The sequence below is a fragment of the Drosophila novamexicana genome, unplaced genomic scaffold (genome assembly GCF_003285875.2).
Source record: "Drosophila novamexicana strain 15010-1031.04,08,12 unplaced genomic scaffold, DnovRS2.1 tig00000121-arrow-pilon, whole genome shotgun sequence".
In the NCBI taxonomy this organism is placed as follows: domain Eukaryota; kingdom Metazoa; phylum Arthropoda; class Insecta; order Diptera; family Drosophilidae; genus Drosophila; species Drosophila novamexicana.
In genome coordinates, this window is record NW_020824773.1 from 899122 (window position 1) to 908742 (window position 9621).

The 9621-nt window shown below is 38.4% G+C and overlaps 1 protein-coding gene across 2 annotated transcripts; it reads left to right on the forward strand.

The window, feature by feature from the left end:
• The first annotated feature begins 331 nt into the window (after window positions 1-331).
• LOC115758089 lies at window positions 332-2673 on the forward strand. Of its 2 annotated transcripts, none has more exons than XM_030698606.1 (3): window positions 332-493; window positions 1012-1711; window positions 1765-2673. In XM_030698606.1, the coding sequence occupies exons 1-3, from the start codon at window positions 396-398 to the stop codon at window positions 2581-2583; spliced, it is 1617 nt and encodes a 538-aa protein (XP_030554466.1). In that variant the 5' UTR covers window positions 332-395; the 3' UTR covers window positions 2584-2673. The 2 variants fall into 2 exon arrangements, with proteins under 2 accessions (XP_030554466.1, XP_030554467.1); XM_030698607.1 differs by having other exon boundaries at window positions 414-493; window positions 1020-1711; window positions 1765-2672.
• Window positions 2674-9621: the final 6948 nt, after the last annotated feature.

Below are 9621 nucleotides of genomic sequence, written 5' to 3' on the forward strand. Positions count from 1 at the left end.
AAGGAAGAAGGACGTAATGATTTACAACGATTCAAGATATCTATAAATATCTGAGACTTTAGCAAGTAAGAAAACTGGATAGAATAAAAGCTAACATATACATTCGCAAAATCTCAGCGGATTCGGCAGGAAATATTAATGCTCTAAAAACAAATTTTCTTAATATTTGTAGTTTTGAATACGCCATATCTTAGCTTTTTTATCTGTATCTTTAACTATAATCTCCTCCATTTTGGACAGTGGAAACTATTTGTATGAATCTTTTTAAATTTCAGTACTGGAACCAAGCAACCTCAGAGAAGTATTTCAGTTTAATCGCCAATAAACCTCACATTATTAGAGTTAGTCAAAAAGCAGATATTTTATATACAATAGTCAATAAATTTATAATAAACATGAATAATAAAGAAACGGATAAATGCCGTCCTTATTTGGCCCATTTCTCCAAGGATGAGCTGCCAGTGCTCGTAAACAGCGTCAAAGAATTTAAGACGTAAGTTGAAAAAAACAGCCGTAAAAAAATTGCCTAGTTTGAATTCTATTTTGGCATATACATTAACAAGCTGCCAGTGTTGAAGAATAATAAGAGGCACAATATAGTTATAGTTCCTTTTATTAAGGATCCCCTTGTTCATTGTAAATTTGACATGAAGAAGTAATTGAGTTTTGCCACCTGGTTATATTTTCCGACCTGAGCTTCTATCTCAACGAGTAACGGACATTTAAAATTGACCATAAGTAGCCAGAACTCCTTAAGGTTTTTGCATTTCATTGCAATAAAATATTTATATTTTGTAAACTGCAAGATATATGACACATGTTATCCCCGCTTAATTACAACTCCGATTTATTAAGTCTTCATGCTCATTGTAAATTTAAGCATGAAGAATTTAGTGTTGCCACGTGGTTTCTTTCGACTATTCATTGCAACATAATATTAATATTCAACAAACTGAAAGATATGTGGCACATGTGACCATAGCTTAATTATAAATTCCTTTTATTTCTGAGCGATCTAGAGCCACAGCTGCATAACATGGCAAAAGCGTTTGCCAACCACAAGACGGGCAAGTTACAACACAAGTTATGCGTACAAAAGTGCGCTGTGAACAAGAGGTGCACTAAGAAGTGTATAGAGGAAAGGAACAAACGGCTAAACGAGCCGATATTGGTGGACAGGGTAGAGTCAAGGTTAGGACCAATAATACGAACCATAGAGCGTGGCGAGGACCCAGATACAATTGTAATGATCGAGTTACGCGAATTTGCCTGTTCCGGCATTGTGCTGGGCAGCTATTCTAACTTCTTTGCCATGTGCCGGGGCCAGACTGTAATCGACTTGCGCAAGGCACCGCTGACGGCGGACACGTTTGAGCAGATTTACAAGTGGATGATCAGATCGAATGTGACATTTTTGCCTAAGGATGTGGTGCGGTTTGTACGCGCTGCCTGTTTCCTGGAGATGCAAGAACTGCTGGAGCAGTGCTACGCAATGCTCGACTGCGATGAATTCAAGGAGTTTTGGGCCTTTTCCGTGATGTACACGTCACGTTATTTTCATGAGCTATATCAGATTAACCAAGCAATGGCCACCCGCATATCCAAGTCGACATTAATCATAATCTGCAGTCAGGAATTTCTGCACCTCAGCGAGATGCAGATATGCGCCCTGCTTAGGTCCAGCTCTTTGTCCGTTAACTCTGAAACTGAGGTTGGCAATGCTCCAATTAGGATTGGATTCTAATTGTTTCTTCCCCTCTCTAGCTACTTTATGGGGTGCTGCACTGGCTGGATGTGGACTGGCCCGCTCGGATGGCGTGTGTGGGTAATGTGCTTAAGAATATACGCTTCGCTTATCTGGCCCCCAAAATCCTTTGCCAATTGAACGGGCTAGATCGCGATGAGATGGGACCATTCGGGCATGTGTTGGACGTATTCTCCAGGGTGCAAGAGAAGAAGAAACTTATAGAGGATGGTATCTTCTACAGCACGTTGGTAATCACCATGGGTGGCGATACCAGCAAGTTTAAGGAATTACCCAGTGCCAGAAAGGAGCTAATGGTGCCGCGCCGCTGGGTGCAAGATACCCGCTGCACGTACCATCGCCCCGTGACCAAACTATGCCCCAACATGCGCTCGATAAGCTACGAGGAATTCGTTACCTACTCTGAGACGCTGCAGGAAAGCGATACAGATTACGAACAGTATATTCTATATCCAACAGACGACGATTACTGCAGTACTAAGTTATCAACACTGTTCGAACAGGAACCGTCAATGTCCGGCCACTCATGGTCGTCTAACATGAGCTGTTGCAGTGATGTTTCCGAAGTATCCGATTCCTGTGTATGGGATTCACAATCAATAAAGTCATGGGTTCGCTTAGAAAGCCCCATAAGCTATCAAATGGATAACATTTCGATTTGCTCGGTATCCACTGGATCCGAGAGTCGAGCAAGTCCAAGAATGCAAATATCAGCCGACAAGGCATCTACGCACTGGCATGAGAGCATAAAAGAGTTCAGGCCCTCGGCTATCTGGCAAAAGTGGGAGAGTTCGCTGCTTACGGAACGCAACGAGTAGAGTGCTTCAAAATTAGAAACTAGAAATTTTTTTAATATTTGCATATTCATTTTCTTAGGCCAGAGCCGTTTGTAACAGCAATATAAGTACTTTTATTTAAAATGCAGTCTATCTTTTTTCTATGCATCCTTAACAAGTATTTCGCTTAGACTTCCAAATCGCAAGGGCTTGTGATTTTAATTGGAATGAATGCAATTTTAATAAATGTTCCAAATGAAGTAATAATATAACAATCAAAAGTATCGATTTGCCATATAAACAAAATTTTCTACCCCGTGTTCGCACAAGAGAGCATATGTAAGAAAAGGTTAAATGATTATAAATAAGTGGTCGATTTATACCCATGAAAGAGAAGGTCAAGGAAGTCGGCTTACCCATGTCTCGCTGTCCGCTTGTCTTTTTAATGAAGACCAAAATTCGCATGTAACATTTGCAAATCTAATATGTTTATCCGTTCCTTTTTAAGGGCATGTCAAACTTAATCTTAATAATGAATTGTCCTTTATAGCTGCCACACTAGAAATAATGAAACTGATTTTATTTCTTGTGTTTCAATTTGTTGTAAATTAAGAGAAGCAAGTCTGTGCTTATTATTTAATAACAATAGTTTTAGAAAGGCAAGCGAAGCCGAATTGGTACGGCAAGCCAAAAAAGAAAGAGACAATGGGTCGTTTCACTTATTGAGCTCAATTCCTGCTTTTGGCTTCAATTGTTTAAATTGGTTTCTCACATCCATGTACCCAGTTGTTTCTGTTTAGTTTTTCATATATTTTCTATATTTCATTGAAATAAATCAATTTTAAATTATCAATTCTACAGATCTCTAACCCAAGTGGTTGGGGTTACTTATAACTCTAGAATGGGTCTCCCTCAATAATTTTTTATTTTGAACCAAACGATGCATGAAAATAAATTTGAATTCCGAAATCGAGCTGGTTCGGGCTAAAGCTGGTTGAAATAGGAAACGTTAGGCGTTAACTTTATAAAAATAGTCATGTTCTACGAATTTCTTTTGTGTTTTTGTGTTTTGCTAGGTGTTAAGTGTTAGGCGCATGTCCTGACACTTGAGTACGACTTCTTTAAAGCCTAACCGCTGCTTGATACTTGACTTGACTTGCCACAGCACACACATTCAACAACCACCTAAGCAAGTGCTAGCCTCGTGCTCGTATATCAAAAAAGGTAAACGCGTTGAATTTTCCATTAGGTTCAAAAGCATTTTCAGCACACGTGGGCGTTTTTTTCTTTTTTTTTTTTTTTGGTGTTGGCACATCATACACATTGGCAACTGTGGCATATGCGTAATATTTTAGGTAAATAGCATGCGTTGAGTTTGGTTTCTGAGTGCCGCCATGTAAAAAACAAATGTACATAGTCAGCATTTTGTTTATTGCCCCCCAAAAAAAGGTTGACAACTCAGGCGGCAACTGCAAGTTACTTGTGCGCCCACATGTGGTATGCGTAATCTTACACACTGTTGCCAAACTCAATTAGCTAGTGAGCCCGAAGCCCGAATGGGGCAGAGACCTCAATCAATACAGTCTCGCCCAGAGTTGACGTTGCATAAACTACTCCGAAGTTTTTTCTGCCGAAAAAAGTTTTGAAAGGAATGCCTATTGTTAGAGATTTAATTGGCTTTTAGACGCTAGCTAAAAGTTGCCCCAGGAAGCACGAGAATTAAACAACCCAAAAGCTTAAGTAAAACGAAGTCTATCCTCGAATGAGCAAAGTATTTTCTGCAATTACAGCTTAAAGTATTATTTGAATGATAAACAAAGAACATCAATATATGTGAGAGTGAAGCTGAGCTTCTGTTTGTGCTGAAGTTTGTTTTTAACATCAAGCTTAATCAGTAAAAAATAAAACAAATATTTCTATATTTAAATATGTTTTACACTGAAGAAAACACGTTGAATTATTTTAATGCCATCAAGGAAGATGACGGAGACTGACTTTTTATTCATATACAACCTTAAATAAACAAAGACGTAGAGAGAGAAACAATTAAATGCATAGAATGAGTACCTCTCTATATATACAGAATACAAAATATAATACAATTTATTTACTAAACACGCTATTTACACTTATACATATGTATGTTCAACCAATTTTCCACAATTTCAAGTGAATACTTATAAGCTACATAGAATAGAATATTTTAACTTACCTGCTCTTACGGCTTGGGCCTCACAGCACAAATCAATTAATATCTAATCAGTCAATCAGTCAGGCAATCAATCAGTCAATCAGAGCAAAGATATATATGGTATTAAGTACCGATGTTAGCGCTTTTTAGTATTTTTGCTTACATTCCTTGAATTGAATAACTTCGATATTGTCGATCGATGTATTGTCCATTGCAATGCAATCTGAACAGTCGAATAAAAGAAGCGAAGCTAATGTTCATGTTTCACTGGGTAGGAAGTTTGCCTTAATAATTAATTTTAATGCTCGTGAAAGTTATTTTAAAAAAGATGATGGACTTTGGTCGCTTTGTTATAGAATTATGTTTTTAAATCTTTACAAATCTCTTTACCAACAGATTCTCGGCGCACAAGCTTCTGAAATGCACATAACTTTTTATACACCTCAATTTAGGGCCGATTTTATGTTCGCAACTCCTGAAAGTGTGCTACATCTTTCGCTCCTATCTGCGTAGCCAGGCGTTAAATGCATGCATTTAGGTTGAACTCAAATACATTTTACATGTTTCTCACATTTCGTTGCATGCTTTTCGGAGCGCTGAACGCGTCTGTGCCCTAATTAAATTTCCGTACGCCTAACAGCAGCCTGTGCCCTGCTCTTTTTCTTTACTAATACATGCCCACGAGAGGGGCGTCTGATAAGTACTACATACATCTACATATCTTTTAAAATTCCAAACGTTTTTTTCAGTTAAATAACTTCCGTAGCTTCCTTGCAACGTATTTCCCAAATTACTTATCATCTGTACCAACATAAGTAATCGACTAAAAATTATCGCTAGAGATGATGGTCATATTTATATGTTATCGATTATAAATTATCGCAAGAGATATTAATTGATTATACATTATCGACAGAGATGACACTGACTATTATTTTGAAGATGATTATGTTTAAGACGAACCGTTTTATAAATTATCGCTAGAAATGATACCAGGCTCGATTAAATTTTAGCTGTACCAAGATAAGTAATCGATTATAAATTATCGCTAGAGATGTCACCGGTATCGGTTATTATTTAGACCACTTTGTAAACCAATTATACCAATAAAAGTAATCGATTATAAATTATGGCTAGAGCTGACACAAGGTTCGATTATTTTTTAGAGTCACCCTACTTATTTGCTTTACTTATATAAGTAATTGATTGTACATTTTGCTAGAGATGACATCGGGCTCGATTATTTTTTTAACGCACCCTAGTCATATGAATTATCGATTATTAATGACCGCTAGAGATGACACTAGGCTAGATGATTCTATAGACGCACCTCGCAAGCTTTAGAGCTTGCCGCGGTTGTCTGGCATACTTTTAGTGGGGCACCGCATAGCTATAAATCAGCGACGCTGCCACCAGCCGTTGTTAAATCAAAGCACAAAACCAAACTGACATGCATTATATATTTATATATCAGTGCTCCGGTTAGCAAGTCGACTGCATACTCACACACAAACACGTACACACGCACATGTGAGACAGAGGTGCCCCCAGATATATGCTTACATTTAGCAAAAGTTGTATATCATATTTTTGCTTTATTATTGTGACTTTTTTACGAGTTTTAATGCAGCTTTAAAATGTCATAAATGTTAAAAACAAATACGCTGATAAATCCTCGAAGCACAAAATGGTGGCCAAGGTGTAACCAAGAAGGGTAACACCGATGGGCTACCAGTTACAACCCCCACGCATCCCACCCCGCCCCATATCTGCAATTAAGTGGGCGTGGGCCAAGTGTCGGCCTGTCGCTCAGCCTGAGAGCCATATCGTCACGCATTGATGCACATCATCAATTTTTAACGAGCTACTTTTACGTGACCCTCCCGCTCAAGCACAAGCCCATGACGTCATCACAGGCTCCGAGCTATACCTACCCGATACACATATCATGCACACATATCAGCATAAATATTTAGGATATGTATAACAGGATAAAATGCATGTGCTGAGGTTTAACGGCGCTCGCCCATAACACTCCAGACCCATTTGCAAAATACATCAAAGTCCAATGTGTGCATCAAGCGACATGCGACAAGTCTATTTCTAAGAAAATATGTGTGCATTTGTTGTTGGGGATGAGTTTCAGATTTCAAGTAAGGAGGGTTCGTTAACAGAATAAAAATTTTCTATATTTTACAAAATGTTGAAATCAATTTCCAACTAGGAATTTTGCTAATCGATTTCCCGAACTAAAACCTTTTTCAATCATAGAAATATAAGAATGTTTATTTACAATAATAAAGTTTAGTAAAAAGTAAACATGTCTTCCATGTGAATTTTGTTTTTATCCCCTATACGAATTACCATAATTTTCCCTTGGATGACACTCTGCCCAATATTTTCGTACTCTCATAAGTTTTCTAGTTCGAAGATAGGAAAGCAATAAATGGCGAAACTTATATTTTGCGTAAGAAAATATTATTGTAATTGTAATTGTTCATTTACCTCTTTTACTTTGACCAATATGGTAAAGGGCTGAGGCAGCCCGAATCTTAAAATAAATCTAATTCCTTAATTAAAAAAAAAAAATAATTTTAGATAAAGGCTCAAACATCAATTAGATGCCAAGGTCATGCCTTTCAATAAACCCAAGTTGTTTTTTTGTACAAATGTTAGCCCGAGCTTAACCGTAAAGTTTTCTATAATGACAAAACGGCGCGTGGAACAAACTTCACTCACACAGCTGCAACTTTTGTGGCAGTTGCTGTTTAAGCGGCTTTGTAAGCATAAAATTTAATGCAACACCGACCGCACGGAACATGTTGAAATTGTTGTTGACTGTTGCCGTGTTACCCTGTTGCTTTTTTAGCTGCGAGCTAAGCCGTCGCATATGTAAATGACTTGTAAATGTGCCTGGTAAAGAAAGCAAAGCAACAGCAGCTGAAGCAGCTGAGGCAGCTTTGAGATAGCAACAAAGAGCAGCCACGACATTCAGGTAAATACCCCAAGCTATTAGCTACCTATACCAAGCCACCTTTCTTCCACACACACACACGCAAAGGTTAAAAGTTGCCATTTGTACACAAAAACTTCCCAACTCTGAAAACGCAAAACTTTACTTTTTATATTCATTTACAGTCTTTCTAGCCTGGACCTAAGAAAGAAAATAAAAAATACTCTAGACAGATAACTCAAACGAAAACGTTAATTAGGTTGCAAGCCCACGCGGCGTATGAGTGGAGTTTGTGTGGGCCAACGTTGCAGTTCCAGACGCCCACAATAAATAAATAGGGGGAAAAAAATGAAGAGAATGAATGTGCGCAAAAGTTTTCCAATTTGCATATTACAATAGGCAGCCAACGGAATACGAGTTGCAATGCTCTCAAGCTAGTTCATTTACTTATAAACATATTTTCAATAATTTGTTTGATTAATGCTTTCGCCTGGGCGAATTTCATTTTAAGCGACGCAGTTTGTCGAGTGTCCTGTGCAGAAAATTGAAAATTTATTATATACGCGCGTTGTCCTGTTACCCTTATACATTGTATCAACGCATGCATAAAGCATATACAATAAATTTTCATTTGTGTTACCAAACAGAGGCGGGAGCTGCGACAGCGCCAGCTACAGCCATAAGAGGCTCGTGGGGAGCCGGCAAGAAAGCAAGTTGATTGAATTGACACGACAGCCGTACTCCCAATCCAATCCAGGCGCAAAAGAAAAATAAAAAAAAATTGAACGAAAATAATATAAAAAAAACTACTCATACGCACACACACACACACACACACGCTGTCTCTTGGCTTCTTGAAGCACACCCACACACAGGCTCACACTCACCTTTGATATTTATGTTTGTTGCGCGGGCAAACCTGCAAAATTGAATGAAAATATTAAAAAAAAAAAATAAATAAATAAAAGAATAAAAATAACGTGTATGTACATATGTGCGTGTATTTGTATATATAATTCAATTTAACTGCGCAATAATTTAATTTATGCGCAAGCGGCGCAAACTTAAAAATGCGTAAAAGGCGTCCAAATTTTATTACGCTCTGACATTTAAAAAATCATTAAAAAATCAGAAAAAACAGTCTCTTTCCCTCCGACTTTTTATACCCTTAACCCATTCCAATCAGGGTTTTGTGTAAATATATGTAACATGCAGATGGAGCTATGCATATGCATATGTATATGTATAAGTTTCAAAATTTGTTATCTTCGCTAGATTAAGGGTATCTCCAAGACTGGCAAGCCCGACCGAAGCATTCTTCCCTGTTCCTTTTGCTGTTCAACTTATTTGTTGCTTTGTTGCTTCAGCTATTGGCCCTGAAGCGCTGACTTTCCTGAATTCTGCTCAAATTGAGGAGTTACTTATAATACATTTTCAAAGTTTAGCTCAGTTGAGTGTACAAAATGTAGAAGCACCACAACAATACCTGTTGCTTGGCTCCCAAGCTAACGACAGACGATCCCCAAACAATTTCATGTGGGCCCCACTGTTAATATATTCATCTCCCAGGGGCTACCTTCACTCAGCAGCTTTTCCATTCTTCTGGCTTGCTCGATGCTCATTAATTTTATCAAGTGTCGCGGCTATATGCGCGACTATATCAAATGGTTTTCAGCATGCGAGGCGACATCCACATCTCCCCTCCAGCTATTGGCTCCAAAGTGAAAGGTCAAAGTTGAGTAGGAGCTGCCTGCACTTTAAAGCTCTGCGTCGTTGCGGCCGCAGCTGGGGCACGTGTGGCACACGCTGGTTGACAGCAGTACAGGGGGACTTGGGGCAAGCAGGTCTTGAGTTTTTGCGGTTAGCTTCACTGCCATTTGATGCACTTAAAGTAACAGTAAACATGTGCACTGCTTGCAAATCTGACAGACACATC

Bases quoted from the DNA above. Each gene is read 5' to 3' on its own strand.
- LOC115758089 (XM_030698606.1), top strand. From the start codon at position 396: ATGAATAATAAAGAAACGGATAAATGCCGTCCTTATTTGGCCCATTTC. The intron at 494-1,011 runs GTAAGTTGAAAA...TTTATTTCTGAG, and splicing joins AGCGTCAAAGAATTTAAGAC to CGATCTAGAGCCACAGCTGC. The intron at 1,712-1,764 runs GTTGGCAATGCT...TCCCCTCTCTAG, and splicing joins CCGTTAACTCTGAAACTGAG to CTACTTTATGGGGTGCTGCA.